General features: G+C 48.1%; 2 protein-coding genes across 2 annotated transcripts; both read left to right on the top strand.

The window, feature by feature from the left end:
• The first annotated feature begins 4,130 nt into the window (after window positions 1-4,130).
• Window positions 4,131-5,106, top strand: LOC127197114 (probable N-acetyltransferase CML1). The gene is made up of 2 exons (XM_051154838.1): window positions 4,131-4,229; window positions 4,352-5,106. The coding sequence occupies exon 2, from the start codon at window positions 4,395-4,397 to the stop codon at window positions 5,091-5,093; it is 699 nt and encodes a 232-aa protein (XP_051010795.1). The 5' UTR covers window positions 4,131-4,229; window positions 4,352-4,394; the 3' UTR covers window positions 5,094-5,106.
• Window positions 5,107-10,301: 5,195 nt separating this feature from the next.
• Window positions 10,302-10,986, top strand: LOC127196812 (N-acetyltransferase family 8 member 2-like). The gene has a single exon (XM_051154578.1). It carries the CDS (start codon window positions 10,302-10,304, stop codon window positions 10,983-10,985), a length of 684 nt encoding a protein of 227 aa, XP_051010535.1. The 3' UTR covers window position 10,986.
• Window positions 10,987-15,358: the final 4,372 nt, after the last annotated feature.

Below are 15,358 nucleotides of genomic sequence, written 5' to 3'. Positions count from 1 at the left end.
GACTTAGACTTGGAGTCTAGTTACTTTTTACTGATAACAGCCTCGTGCTGCTTCAGAGGTATGTGTGCTGGGCTGGGAGATTAACTCAAAACAAATGAGTGTGTGTCCACGCTAAGCTAATACTATGGATATTTTGGTTGCTTTCTACACTGTGGAGCCCAAGTGTGTCTTCATAATACAGAATACGCAAGTGTCCCCATCTGTCCTCAATCATTCTTCAGAATTAGTAGTAACTCTGCGATCTGTGTCATATGAAAGCTGGCATCATGACAGCATGCCCTTGGTTGTCAGAATGGCTTCTTACTTGCAAGAGATTCTCCGGCACATGAAGATGTATATCAGAACAAACCATGTGTGGCAGGAGCAGCTATGACTTACTTGGAATGAGAATTTCAGAAATAGGCCTTTGTCTGAAACAAATATAAACAATAAAAGTATGAACCAAAGTTGGAAAACAGTGTCAGGTAAGCATACATGAAAACCATTTCTCTCTCACTTCTCTCCTCTTACTTTTGGAAAGTCTGTACGAATGACTCCATTCTTACTGTTGGTTTTGGGTCAGGGTCTCCTGTGGCCCAGACTGTCCTCCAATTTTCAATCTCTCTACTTCAACTTCCCAAGTGCTGGAATTGCAGACAAGCTACATCATGGCAGTGTGGCTGGATCCTGGCATCTTTCCGCGTCTCTGAAGTCCGTTGATTGACTGTGGCGGTTTGATCTTGTCTCTCATCCCTGGGATGAGCCCTGGCCTAACTGGTTTGAACGGATTCTATGTTGAGGGTGTGAATGAGTGAGAGATGTCAAGGAATTAATGCCATAAACCCTTTACATCCAGTTCTAGGCAACTAAGAGCTGTGGAGGGAATGGCTCTTAGACTTGCCTTGTCTGCTTTTTACGTTTTATTTATCCTGTTGCTTGATGTCTTAGTAGCTCCAAAAGTACTAATGGGGCTCTCCAGTATAGGCTGTACTTATGCAGTGTGTGTGTGTGTGTGTGTGTGTGTGTGTGTGTGTGTGTGTGAGACAGACAGACAGACAGACAGACAGACAGAGAGACAGAGACAGAGAGAGAGAGAGAGAGAGAGAGAGAGAGACAAAGACAGCGAGAGAGAGAGAGAGAGAGAGAGAGAGAGAGAGAGAGAGAAAGACAAAGACAGCGAGAGAGAGAGAGAGAGAGAGAGAGAGAGAGAGAGAGAGAGAGAGCGCCAACAACAGTTTGTATAACCACATGGAAGAATTACACAAAGCCAAAGTACCTGTCCCCATTATTTATTTCTCAATCTATCTAGTTTTTGTCTTTGAAGCAAAATGTAGGTTTTTTTTGGCCGAGTAGGATAATAGGTCTACAGCACCACCTACTTAAAAATAAACTTTAGGCCTGTCATGGGGAACAGTGTTCATGACCACGCACAGATGTAGTAAGTGAATTCTGTGTACAGCAACAAGCTTGTCTTTTGTCAAAGTGAAGACATACAGACCGGGACTCTAAATAACAGGACTGCCCAAATGGCAAGATTGTGATTTGGTTTTGCCAATTCTCAATGGAATTGGCTAGAAATAGTAGAAATATCAGAAGAATTATGTTGGCCACAGTGAATTCTGTATAAAAGAGAGCACATTCTGTGTGAATCGTCTGTATTCTGACTTTAACTGCAAACAAGCTCAGACATGGATCACTACACACAGATACATAGGGCATTAAATTCACCTGGAGAAAATATGTATGAAAGTGGTTATTTAAAGACGTTAACTTAAACAAATTAGAATTAATGAACATCGACTGAAGACTGGGTTTCCTAAGTAGTTAAAATTCTGGCAAACTTAACAGAAGCATAAGCATCTTAATTAAACACTTTTTGGGTTTTTTAAAGTATTTTTTCAAATGCTGAGAGTGGATTAATATCTTACGAAAACTCACTGTTTTCAACAGAGTACTACATTTCAGGCTGTGCGGATGAACTTAATTTTGACCTGAGGAATCCCAGTAACAGCACATGGCTATGCCACCTTAGGTTGTCACCCACAAACTTTGTTTCCAGCTCTTCTCCCAGGCCCAAAGTCAGGGTTTCTCTGTGTAGTCCTGCCTCTCCTGGACTCACTTTGTAGACCAGGCTGGCCTCAAACTCACAGAGATCCGCCTACCTCTGCCTCCTGAGTGCTGGGATTAAAGGCGTGTGCCACCACGCCGACCTTCATCCACAGACTTTGTGTACCTTACTTTGACCATTTGCCACTCATTTCAGCTTCCTGATTTTACCCCCTCCCCCTTTTTTATTTTTTCTTTTATTTATTTATTGTCTTTTATCATTTTGGAGAGATCTAGTCATTTTATCCAGAGCAAAACCCTATTTTACCATTCAAAATCCTTCATTATTTAAAATATTCCCTTTCACTGGCCATAGTGGCACATGTCTTCAATATCAGCCCTAGGGAAGCAGAGGCAGGTGGATCTCTCTGAGTATGAGACCACTCTGGTCTACACAGTGAGTTTCAGTACAGCTATGTAGCCATAGAGAGAGGGGTGGGAACACTGTCTTTAAACATGAATAAAATATTCCCATACTTTCTCTTAAAAAAAAAATATTCTCAGAGCTGAAGAAATGTCTCAGAGGTTAAGGTTGCTCTTCTAGAGGTCCTGAGTTCAATTCCCAGCAACTACATGGTGGCTCACAACCATCTGTAATGTGATCTGGTGCCCTCTTCTGGCCTGCAGGTGTACATGCAGACAAAGTATTCATATAAATAAATAAATCTTTTTTCATATGTGTGTGCGCAAACACACACACACAGCGAGCCAGTTGAGCCACTCCTCCCCTTTTGGGTGAGGTGCTGTCAATGTTGATGTGAGAAGATCCTTGGAGCGTGCACACGGGCGTGCACACGCGCACACACACACACACACACACACAGAGAGAGAGAGAGAGAGCCAGTTGAGCCACTCCTCCTTTCTTGGGGGAGGTGCTGTCGATGCTGATGTGAGAAGATCCTCGGATTCAAGCATGGGTCAGAACTCCAGCAGCTACTCTACCCGGGAACTGTCATTTTCTGGGACTGAAAAGTGTCCATGAGGCACAACAGTTGTGTCCTCCACCATGGCTAAGGAGTGAGGAGGTCAGTGCGAGCTCCAGATCCATTTTAGTAGGAGGATCAGGTACAGCTGAGGCAGGGATGAGCACTACTAAGAAGGCTGTCACTGGGCCCAGGGGCGTGAGCACATGGCAAGTGGCCAGACCACACGTTTTTTTCCTAGCACTAGCACAGTGGGTCTCAACCTTCCTAATGCTGTGACCCTTTAATACAGTTCCATAACAGACGGTTCCTCCTGTTGTAGTAGCCCCCAACAATAAAATTATATTCCTTGCTGCTTTATAACTGTAACTTTGCTACTGTTTTGAATTGTAATGTCACTATCTGGTATTTCCAGTGGTCTCAGGTGATCCCTGTTAAAAGGTTCTTTGGCCCCCAGGTTAATTGAGAAACACTATCCTAGCAGGTGCATTCAGGTGTCCAGGCTGGGAATTAGAGGGAACAGGAAGAAGGAGGCAGGATTCCAAAGTGTGCCATGCCAGAGCTCGCCTGTCTGGGTATAATCCCTGGGGTCACAAGGAAAATGCATGTGTGCCACCTCCACTGCCACACTCCAGTTCTTAGACTTTGGTTTATAATTATTCTGGAGCCATCAGGGAGTTGCCTCCCTGGGTCTGTTGCCCAGAGCAAAGGAAGGTGCCAGCAGATTGTACGTATTGCTGCTCAGAGGTGGAACCATTTCAGACACCCCTGACTCTGTGGTTCCAGGTGAGAGGAAAGAGAGGCAAGGGTGGGGCCTGTGTTGCACAGGATTCAAAAGTGATGGTGTGAGGATTAACGTTTTGCCATCAAGTATTTCTAATCAGGGGAAAGAAGAGGGTTTGTTGAAACGTGAGCTTGGAAACACAGCTCTGGAATGTAGGGACCGTGACCAGGAAACACAGTTCTTGGGACATCACATCTTCCTGCACAAAAGTACCATCTGAGTACCAAAGACCAAAGGGCCTGTAACCGGGTAACCACAGAGAGGGAACAATTTCTATGCATGCTGCTTGCACACAGGCCATAGCATGAGAACCAGGCATTCTTTTTTCCCCAGATCTACATGCACCTGCTCAAAGAGGATAAGAGACAGCCAGCACCACCTGGCTAGATGCTACAAAGGGAACGGAGGCAGGGGAACAGTCAAGTCCTGCTTTAGGGGTTAGTGTCCTGCTTCTCTCTGGTAACAGCAGAAAGACACACCCTTGAACGGGATGTGCACGGTTCCTGGGAGGTTGGGAAGGGGGCGGTCAGGAGATTCACATGGCTCCTCTCTTCTGCAGGGCTCAGGGAAGGTGTGCAGGCAAGTAAAGCTGTCTGTCCCGGATGCCAAGATTTGAGACCCAGAAGTCTCTAATGGCTACTTATCACATCCGCCAGTACCAGGACAGTGACCATAAAAGTGTCGTGGACCTGTTTTCCAAGGGCATGGAGGAGCACATCCCAGCCACCTTCTGCCACATCCTACTGCTGCCCCGAACCCTCCTGCTCTTACTTGGGGCGCCCCTTGCCCTGGCTCTGGTGTCTGGCTCCTGGCTGCTGGCCATGTTCTGTGTCTTCTTTCTGCTCCTGCTCCTGCGCCTTCTTGCCAGACAGCCCTGGAAGGAGTATGTGGCCAAATGTTTGCGCACAGACATGGCTGACATCACCAAGTCCTACCTGAATGCACGTGGCTCCTGCTTCTGGGTGGCTGAGTCTGGGAGGCAGGTGGTGGGCACAGTGGCTGCTCTGCCAGTCAAGGATCCTCCAGTGGGGAGGAAGCAGCTGGAGCTCTTTCGCCTGTCTGTGTCCTCACAGCATCGAGGACAGGGGATAGCGAAAGCGCTCATCAGAACTGTCCTCCAGTTTGCACGGGACCAGGGCTACAGCGATGTTCTCCTTGAGACCAGCACACTGCAGCAAGGTGCTATGACTCTCTACCTGGGCTTGGGTTTCCAGAGGACAGGCCAGTACTTCATGAGTATGTTCTGGAGGTTAGTAGCTATTTGTACAGTTCAGTTAAAGTACTCCTTCCCTTCTGCCTAGGAAGGGGGGCTGTGACCTAGCTGTGACCTACGCTCCTGTGCAGCAAGCATACCCCAGTACACTCTGCTACAAGACGCAATGGACCCCATCATGCCAGTGTGATGAACAATAAAAGCTCCTTGCTGGTACACATCAGTTCTAATACATATGATGGCTGAGTGAGGCTTGGGGGCTGTGCTGCACTCTAGGTTTCTGGGGTGCCTGGGTTTCATATATCTAGCCCCATCTGTCATATTAGAAACAATGCAAAAATACTACTACACGCCTCTCACATTGGAGTCTGTGGGTCAGACGCTTCTGCAGGGCTGGAAGGGGCGGCTCACCCAGCCCCAGGACACCTAGTTGACTGTAAACTGTAAACATGGGAAGTGAACATGGAGGCCGCTCTGGTCCTCTGTTCCAGGAGGCTATGAGCTTTGGCCTGTCATTGACCTTCTCAGAGTTAGAAATGATGCCTTGAGTCCACTTTTTTTTTTTTTTTTTTAATTCTCTGAGAGTTTCATACACATATACACTGAGTTTTTAGTGCAGTCTTCACTCGCACAGATTTCATTACAGCTAAACCCAGTCCATGAACAAGACAGGAGCCCCAGGTGCTGGAGACAGATGTAAGTAAGCATCGAAGGGTTGTTGGGGGAAAAGACCAAAATGCCAGGGGCCTGAACTGTTTTAGTTCATGTTCACGTGCTCAGAGTGGAGACTTTCATTAAAGAGACATGCCCAACTGCCAGGAGTGGTGGCGCACGCCTTTAATCCCAGCACTCGGGAGGCAGAGGCAGGCGGATCGCTGTGAGTTCGAGGCCAGCCTGGTCTACAAAGGGAGTCCAGGGCAGTCAAGCTACACAGAGAAACCCTGTCTCAAAAAACTAAAGAGAGACAGACAGACAGACATGCAGAATTATATGAAATACCAAGAAAGTTCATTCACCCCAGGGTTTCAGGAAAAGTACATTTCCAACTGCCACCCGTGCTTAAGCCCAGAGTTGTATTGCCTTCATACACAACCGCTCTGATTTCCCAGAAATAGAATAGTCACTGAATTTCCTATTTGGAAATTAGGAGGGAAAGTGCTTTTATCACTTTTCTCTTACTGCTGGGCTTTCTTTAGTGAAATAGCTGTGTAGCTGTTTCCTATGCATTGAAACACTACTTTGTGAAAGGGGAAAGTCAGCTCCTGAGACTCCCCCAGTGAGCGAAATTCTGCCAGGAGGTGAGACAGCATCAAAAACAGAAGTGCCAGAAAACTCTGACTTCTCAGGGGGATATGCGTGTACACAAGAGTGGCCTCTTGCTGCTCTGGCTGGGGCAGTATAGAAGTTTCTAGGACAGGATGGGCAGGAGGGAAAGTGCGGACCCGGGCACAAAGGGCTGTGAAGGCATCTAGGACAGCCAGTTGTGATGCATCTAAATTTTGTCCCCAAAGCAACTGACCCAGAAGGCCATGCTTTACTGTCCATCGTGACTGAAAGGAGTTGCAGTGAAGCCAGGAAAAACAACACTAAAGCCAGGAGTGGCCAAGAGCCAGCACAGACAGCTCCAGGCTCTGAGTGGGCACACATTGGGGTGGGCTGAAGTAGGAAGTTGGCAGCAGGAGGCCATAGACAGCCCATGAGCACTGGGTCTCCTAAGAGGAAGCTGGGGGCTTAGGGCAGGCTGGGTTCTGATGGGGGATGGGTTGCGCCAAAAAACACCTCTTCCATGCTGGCTCAGAGCCTTGCTTGTCTTTCCCAAGCCTGGGGAGCAACAGTGACCACTGGGTTACACAGCCCCTCCTCCACCTTCTCCCAGCTGGCTTTTCATCCAAGAAGCCAAATACACCTGACCCACGAAAACACCTCTTCACCGCCACCTCCTCTGCCTCCCCCACCCCCACCTGCCCTGTGTAGGCTGGAATACCCATATGTAGGTGCCCACCCACGGGAATGCAGAGGTTGGGTGGACGTCAACTTCAGATTTCATTCCCCAGTCCTCCACCTTCTTTTTGAGACAGCCTCTCACTGGCCCAGATCCCATCTTAGGGTACAAAGGCTGCAGAGAGCCCTAGGGATTCCTTTGTCTCTACCTCCTCAGAGCCAGGATTACACGGCAGGCCACCATGCCTGGCTTTTTAACGTGGATGTTGGGGATCCCACTCAGGTCCCAATGCTTGTGTAGCAAGTGCTTTTTGGATAGAGACGTGTCCCCAGCTCCTACATGCCCTCTCCTCCCAGCAGTTCATTCTAGCTAGAAAGGAGCAGCTTTTGTAAAGCAGGGCGCAGGCCCTGGTTGTAACTGGGTAGTACAGAGAACACTGCTCTTTTTTTTTTTTTTTTTTTTTTTTTTTTTTTTTTTTGGTTTTTCGAGACAGGGTTTCTCTGTGTAGCCTTGGCCATCCTGGACTCACTCTGTAGATCAGGCTGGCCTCGAACTCACAGCGATCCGCCTGCCTCTGCCTCCCGAGTGCTAGGATTAAAGGCGTGCGCCACCACGCCCGGCTGAGAACACTGCTCTTAAATAGGCTTGAAACTATCCTTTGAGAGACATGGGGCACTTCCCTTAACTTCTTTCTTCCCTGGGAAATGGCCCTACTTTATTTGATTTCTTGGCCAGAGGCTCACAAGCACGAAAGACATCACAATGAGAGAAATGAAAGCTTCACAAGCCATCTCTCTAACTCAGTAAATGACCACATCAGCTGTCCCAGCAGTGCAACAGCCCAAAGGGAAGAAAAGTGGCTAGGGATTGGCATTGCTTGCCAGACTGCTGCGGGGCAGCCTCATCCCTGACCTGGCATTAGGAGTGCTGTGGGGCACTTTGCCCTAGAAAGGCATTAGGGTGCAGTGCACCAGGCTAACTTGTGCATTCGTAGTGCAGACAGCAACAGGTCACATACCGAGATCCACTGAGGACCTCCTGCCTTTTTGTCCTCCCACTGTTCTCAGGATGAGGAAGCTAAGTTCAATGCCAGGATCCCACAGTGGGAGGGAAAAGAACAGCCTTCAAAAGTTACCTTCCTGCAGGATGTGGCCCCCTTGCCACCCCCTCCTCAATATTTTTTTTATTTATTTTAAAAGTAGAATCTCGGTGTAGCTGTTCTCAGCCTTCATCCCAGCACGTGGAAGTTTTTGAGAGTAGAGGAAGAGGTAATGTTGTAGATTTATTGAGATCCCTGGATCTAGGCATTTCTCAGATCTCAAGTTTAATTCCAGCACAGCAATTTGAGTCTGAGAGATTGTTCAACTCCGAGAACAGCAGTGGAGGAAAGGCATTAATGGTGAAGAGACCAGGCTCCCCTCAACCAAGTCGCCCACAATGGGACCAGTGGACAGTGAGTACCTGGGCGAAGCAGAAGGAGGAAGTGAGCACAGCGTGGGTGCTGCAGGGTCTCCGAACATTTCCAGGAATTGTGCTCAGGAATAAACTGTTTCAAATAACTCTGAATAAACCAAATACACAGAGTCCTGAAAGACAGGCTTAGTGTGAAAAACAAAAATCTCAAGTTCATTTTTAAAGAGACAGTTCTAAGAGACATGGCCACTATACGCAATGTACAGAGAAGTGCCATGAAGCAGGCATCTTATTTCTAATACTGTAAGAAAACCAAGCAACAGGTATGTTTGCAGGTAGTCAATGGAAGAGCTCCAGAGAGCAAGAAGCAAGTGTTCTATGATGGTAGACTCCTGGGAAAGGCATGAGACATACCATTAGATGTTTGTGTTCTGCTTTATTCTGTAAGTTTGGGGGGGGGGGACAATATTTTGAGACAGTGTCTTGATACATGGCCCAGACTGGCCTCCAACTCTCAATCCTCCCAAGTCCCAGGCTCCTGAACACTGGGATTACAGGTGGTGTCCTCCACCATGCCTACTTTGAGATTTATTTTGAAGTCAAGAAAGAGCCAATCTGTTCCCTCCGTCTAGAATCCCAGAGCTACAGTGAAGACTGAACAGTGCATACAGTGCTTACACAAGCATGGAGCACAGGAAGCTGCAGGGCAGGCTGGTGAGGTGCTGTGATCCTGAGGCGTCTCCCCTTCACTACAGTACGTGCTGGCGTCACACTTCACTGGCTTTTCTGTTTTGTTTTGTCTTTTCAGACTTGTCCCACCTGAGGTGTACTTTAAGGGAACATTTGTACTTTAAGGGTACTTGAGGTGTACATTAAGGGTGATGAAGTTCCACGAAGAGAAACCCAGCTGGTCGTGAGCACAGGCCTCTCCCAGCATGTGTGTGCCAATGCCAATGACTAAGCTGGAATCCAGAGGTGGCAAAGGGCACTGAGTGAAAGATGCTATCTGCATTAAAGAAGGGACAGCAAGGAGAGAGAGGCTTCGCACAATGGTTAGCCACAGCCAGCTTACCCTCCCCCACCCCCCCACCCCCCCCCCCCGCCAACACACACATCCCGCCCCAGGTTAAGCCTAAGATGAACAGATGTGGGTTCCAGCCTTTGTCACATTTCAGTTCTTGACCTTCGGTTTATAATTGTCCAAGAAACAGCCAATGAGGTGCCAGGCCAGATCTGTGCCCTAGAAGTTCAGCGGCCCCGTGGTAGGCTTTTCAGGATATCATCGGAGGCTCACACCATCCTGGACACTTCAAACTGTGTACCCAGATCTGTTAGAGGTCACAGGGGTAAAACTTGGGGTCTCTGTGGTCGGGAGTCCCACAACCTTCCTGGAGACCCATGGGTGGAGAGTTATTGGGTTGATCTTTTGTCAAAACTCTGTATAAAGTGAATTTTTCAAATTGCTCGAAAGAGCATTTGTTGCAACTTGCACCTGGGAACAGAGGAGTTTTGGATGTCTGGACCTGGAAGAGGAAACAAAGATCTCAGAATAGCACGTCCTCTATCCACAGTGTGTCACCTCAACTCTTAAAGGTCAGTTTCCTCTATTAAATCCTCAGAGCAGCCTAGAAACCAGGTGTTGTTTTACAGATGAGGGTACATAGGCTAATGAGGTCATGGGACATGTCCCAGGGTCAGGTGGATAGAAGAGGGAGGAAACATGGAGTCAGTAGGTGACAATGACCTGATAGTTTTTCTCAGTACTGTTGCCCTGCTTCCTAATGGTTGTTGACAGAGGCACACCTGAGAATGCATCTCCCTGGTTCTGGGAGGCTGGGAGGGGATTGGGGCACTGACTTGGCTTCCTCTGTTTCCTGCAGGCTGAGGGAAGCTGTGCAAGAAGGTCTTGTGACCACTGATACTTGAGAGCCAGGAGTCTCCATGGCTCCTTATCACATCCGCCAATACCAGGAGAGGGACCACAAGAGGGTCCTGGACTTGTTCTCCAGTGGCATGGCAGAGCACGTCCCCGCTGCCTTCCGCCACATGTTGACACTGCCCCATACTCTCCTGCTCTTACTTGGGGTGCCCATAGCCATAGCCCTGGGGTCTGGCTCCTGGCCCCTGGCTACAGTGTGCAGCCTCCTCACACTCCTTGGCCTGAGGCTCCGTGTCTGGCTATCTTGGAGAAATTTTGTGGCTACATGTTTGTGCAAAGACATGGCTGACATCACCAAGTCCTACCTGAATGCACGTGGCTCCTGCTTCTGGGTAGCTGAGTCTGGGGGGCAGGTGGTGGGCACAGTGGCTGCTCTGCCAGTCAAGGATCCTCCAGTGGGGAGGAAGCAGCTGGAGCTCTTTCGCCTGTCTGTGTCCTCACAGCATCGAGGGCAGGGGATAGCGAAAGCGCTGGTCAGAACTGTCCTCCAGTTCGCGCGGGACCAGGGCTACAGCGATGTTGTCCTTGAGACCACCATTGTGCAGTATAGTGCTGTGGCTCTCTACCAGGCCATGGGCTTCCAGAAGACAGGCCAGTACTATGTCAGCATACCCATGAGGTTAGAGGGTCTTTCTATCCTTCACTTCACTCACTCTCTCCCTTTCACTGTGGAACCAGAGATGTGATCTTTTTCTTTCTTTCTTTCTTTCTTTCTTTCTTTCTTTCTTTCTTTCTTTTTTTCCCCATGTCTTTGAGGCTGCAGTTCACTGTGCTGTAGGAACAATCAAACCCTGGCAGTTTTTGCCACCTATCCCAATAGCTCAGTTTTGTTTTGTTTTTGTTTGTTTTGTTTTTTGTTTTTTTGTTCTTGTTTTTTCCCTATCAGATCAGTCTTGCTGGTGGTGAGTTGTGGGTGTTGGCTACCTGCTCCATTCTGCCTTTTTAAGTGTCACTCTTTCATCTTTCCAGTGCTACCACAAAACTCAACTTACATTTCACTCAGGAGTCAATTAGATACCAGTTTCAGCTAGGTGGTCTCAAGACCACAGGGCAAGTGACCTTGGTGAGCTAAAGTTCTAGCAGCCCAGAGGGATTTAGGTTCTTTTCAGAGTAGCTAGAATGGACTCAGAAAGAACATAGGCTTTTCTGAAACACCAAAGCTGCCACTTACAGAGAAATGTAAGACTTGTGTTTAAAGGAGCCTCCTGTGGTCCAGGCACAGCACAGTCACAGGTCAGGCTGGCATGTGCCTTGTGACAAGTGTCATAATGAAGTGCTTATCTTACCCCTAAGTCACCTTTGTTCAGAGAGGAAGGCGACTTCTGTTGGCAGTGAGAGTGATTAAAATGGCCTCTCCTGGCTTCCTGATCCTTTATACCTTATTTGGTCCCGGTCTGTGGGAAAGCACAACTAAGTGGATAGCAAACAGGAAACATTGGTGTGGATCCACGAGAGGATATGGGATCATGAGTTGTCATGAATGTGTCCCCCTAGAGAAAAATCCCAGAGTCACTTGGCCCTTGCTTGGGTTGGGCAGCAGGAAGCCTCCAGTGATCCTGATTATCTTAAAGATTTCATAAGCCCAACCCTAAGTGTCTTCCAGATAAGAAAACCACCCTGGAACCACAGTGCAGATGGCAGTGCAGGACTTGGAGCAGGTTCTAGAGTGGAGAAAGGCATTCTCAGAGCTAGTGAGGTTGTTGGGTAGACATTTCAGTACTAGGCATAGGCAGCCTTCCTAGTTGTTGTGAGGAAAAGGGCCCTGATGTCCAGCAGATCACAAATGCATGGCTTTTGGGTGCATGCCAGGACTAAAGAGCTCACTGCTGGAGACATCACAAGACGTGGAAGAACAAAGCAGAGACTCAGCTGGAAGGTCCCTGTCTGCTGTCTTGATTTCTAGTGGCAAGAGGCTCCGTTCAAGCTGCCCTGGGACAGTTGTTGCAGAGTCTTGCTCGGTTCTGGAACCTGTGTGCTGAACTGTTACATGCCAGGAAGATGTCCACGGTGGTGCAATAATGCCATTGTTACGTTTGCAAGCAGATGCTCTTTGGTTAAACTTAGTGCCTCTATGGGAGGGAACGCTATTGAGTATTCTAAGCCAGGATGAAATCCTGTGGCTGTGGAGGCCACAGGCCACAGTGAGGAGACTGCTTCTATTGTCTTATTCCTTATTAAGCATGTGTAATGTGTCAGCGGCCTTCACAACATTGGTGTTTGTGCCCACAGATGCCTGCAGTGCAGCCTCAGTTGTGCAGGGAGATTGCACAGTGAGTGAGGGTTACTTCAGACTCAGAACGTGTCAAATTGCTGAGAAAAAGTGACTGTTCCTTTGGTACAGCCCCATATTATGTCATGAATGGAAAAAAAAAAATAGATGCATATGTCATCTGCTCCAAGGTTTAGAGGAGGATGGAAGAGGGTGCAGAAAGATTCAAGATCTGGAATTGGGTTGTCTGTTTGGTCTGACTTGAGCCATCCTCCTGTGGAGAGCTGGTAGGGGCTAGAAGACTCAGGAAAGGGATCTTCCCTAAGGTCACCAAGCAGGAAACACTTACTGGCAGAGAGAAGTCCCTTAGGAACCTGAGTGTTGCAGATTGTATGCAATCAATGGAGGACTTTACTTAATGCGGGACTACCCATGCTCCTGTAAGGACCCTTCCCATGTTCCTATAAACAGCCCCAATAAACTGGTTTGTCCAACTTGACTTGAATAGACTCATGCTTGTTCGTTTGTCTGTCTGTCCTGGTGCCCTCTATGGTTTGACCAGATGGTTGTTCACATCCCCAGGGGAAGTCAAAACAGTGACACTGGCACAAAAAGAATGGTTTTCCTCATTTTGTACCTAGCTGAATAAGCCATCCTTGAGCCAAATCACAGGAGCAGAGAGGCCAAGCAGGTCTTGCATGGAAAGACTGCCAAAGTAGGTAATGAGCCAGTCCTGGGCACCAGGGAAAGCTGCGTTACCCCACCGCCAACCCCACCCCCACTCACTACTGGGATCTCTCCTGCTCATTGACTCTGCTCCTGGAAACACCCCCTGAGCTGCCCCTGGACCTCCCTGCCCCACCCCTGCTCTTCCTCTGCAGACATGGCAGCCTCTCAAGGGCAGTAAAGATTGCTGGCTGCATCCAAACATGTCCTGTGAGTCAGGAAGAGACTTGTCCTGTGGGAATCCTGGCTGCCATGGAGAGTTCCCTCTATGCTCCAGGAATGCGTTCCCCATGAGGGATCCACCAGCTGCCATGTTGCCTGATGAATAGAAAAGGGGACATAGTGCTTTGTGCACCCGAAGGCTATGACCAGCCCTTAAATGTCCACCCTGAACGGAGCCTTCTGAGGTGCCATGCAGCCGTATCCAGGAGCAGGAAAGCGATGTCCTCAGTGGTCTTGAACTACTTCCACAATAGTCAGCGAGGCTTCCTTGTCTCTTGCTGAAGGATGCAAACATGGAGCCCATGCTCTGTGCGCTGATGGCAGCATGGACGTGTGCGTGGGATTGACAGTGCTGAGTCAGAGTGGGCAAAGACAAGGAGGAAGATGTGCTAGTGTTGGGAGGGCCACATGACCAATAGGAAATAGTGCCGTGAACTCTGAGCCCAAATGCAGTCAACCTGGTAAAATGGAGATGGCCAAGGTTTGGGGAGACAGAGAAGGAAGCAGCCACTGCTGGAGCTGAAGTTGCTTCTTAGGCTGCTGGGAATGCTTAGGGTTTGAGGAATAGAGTTAAGGCACGACACCTGGATGGACCAAAGGTCACAAATACTTACAGTGCAACTATAAGCTAATTTTATATTGTATACCTTTCATTTAAAAAAAATAGAATGGGCTGGGGAGATGGCTCAGTGGTTATGAACATCGCTTGAGCCGAGAAACTGAGTTCGATTTCCAGTGTCCACATGGCTCCTCGCAAGGATCTGTAACCCCAGTTTCAGTGGATGCAATCTCTCAGAAATCCAGGCAAAATACCAATGTATAGAAAAGGAACAAAAAGAAAATCTTTAAAAAAATAGAAGGAAAGAGAATTGTTTGATAAGGTCATGGGGAGCCACAGATCATTGCAAAGCACACGTGTGTCTTGCCAAACTGTGCTTTCCAGTGGTTGAGGTGAAGAAATGGTTTCTTTCTTAGACTTACATTATGCCGCTAAAATATTCCTGGTGAGATGCAACACCACGCATGTCTGCTCACCCCAGGTAGGGAGCTCATGACAGACCAAAGTACAAAGACCACCAAGTCTGACTTGATGGACTAATGAGTTTTATTGTGGGTTACTTACAGGAATGCCAGCGAGGTGATACTGGAGCAGAGATGACTAAGACACCGGCATTACAACAGGCTGGAGACTCTCCTTTCCCAGTGATTCTGGTCTAAACTTATTCCAGGCATCTTGGCTGGTTTATCCTTTTTCTAGGCAACTACTGGCCTGCTCTCAGTTTGAGAGTCTTCTTTCTCACTTTATTGATTACTTTAAGGGTGGGGGAGGGGGCCTAGTGAATTTGGTCAGTTTCAGGGACTTCCTGAAGCTAATGTGAGTTGTTCATCTTCCTGCTTAAGGAGCCTCCTTTCGGGATGTAATGTTTTGATCTCAAAAGAAACTGTTAGACAACATATTTTGTACATGGGTGTTTGCCTATATGTATATGTACCCCTTGGATGCCTGGTACCATAGAGGCCAGAAGGTGTCAGATCCTCTGTACGTAGAATTAAAGATGATTGTGGGCCACCAAGATCTTCTGCCGGAGCAACAAGTGCTCTTGACCACTCTGCCATCTCTCCAGCCCTGTGGGAGGTTTGAAACAGATGCCCTTGACCACAAATGGTAAAATGTAAGTACTTCAAGTTTCAGCTCTTAGAATATGTCCACTCCCATCTTGAACCAGCAATCACTGGCAGGTGGCCTGCCAAAGGTGCTCACTGCACAGGATATGGCAGGAAGACTACCTCTTCCTCTAGGGCGTCTACTCCTGTATGCTTTCCCTCAGAGCCAACCAGCTTTCCATATTAATTTACCTAGTATTAATGAAAATGACAGGAGTGATTTGGACAACTTGTACA

This window comes from Acomys russatus, chromosome 13 (assembly GCF_903995435.1).
Source record: "Acomys russatus chromosome 13, mAcoRus1.1, whole genome shotgun sequence".
Classification (NCBI taxonomy): Eukaryota; Metazoa; Chordata; class Mammalia; order Rodentia; family Muridae; genus Acomys; species Acomys russatus.
This window is presented reverse-complemented; position numbering and strand designations above follow the sequence as displayed.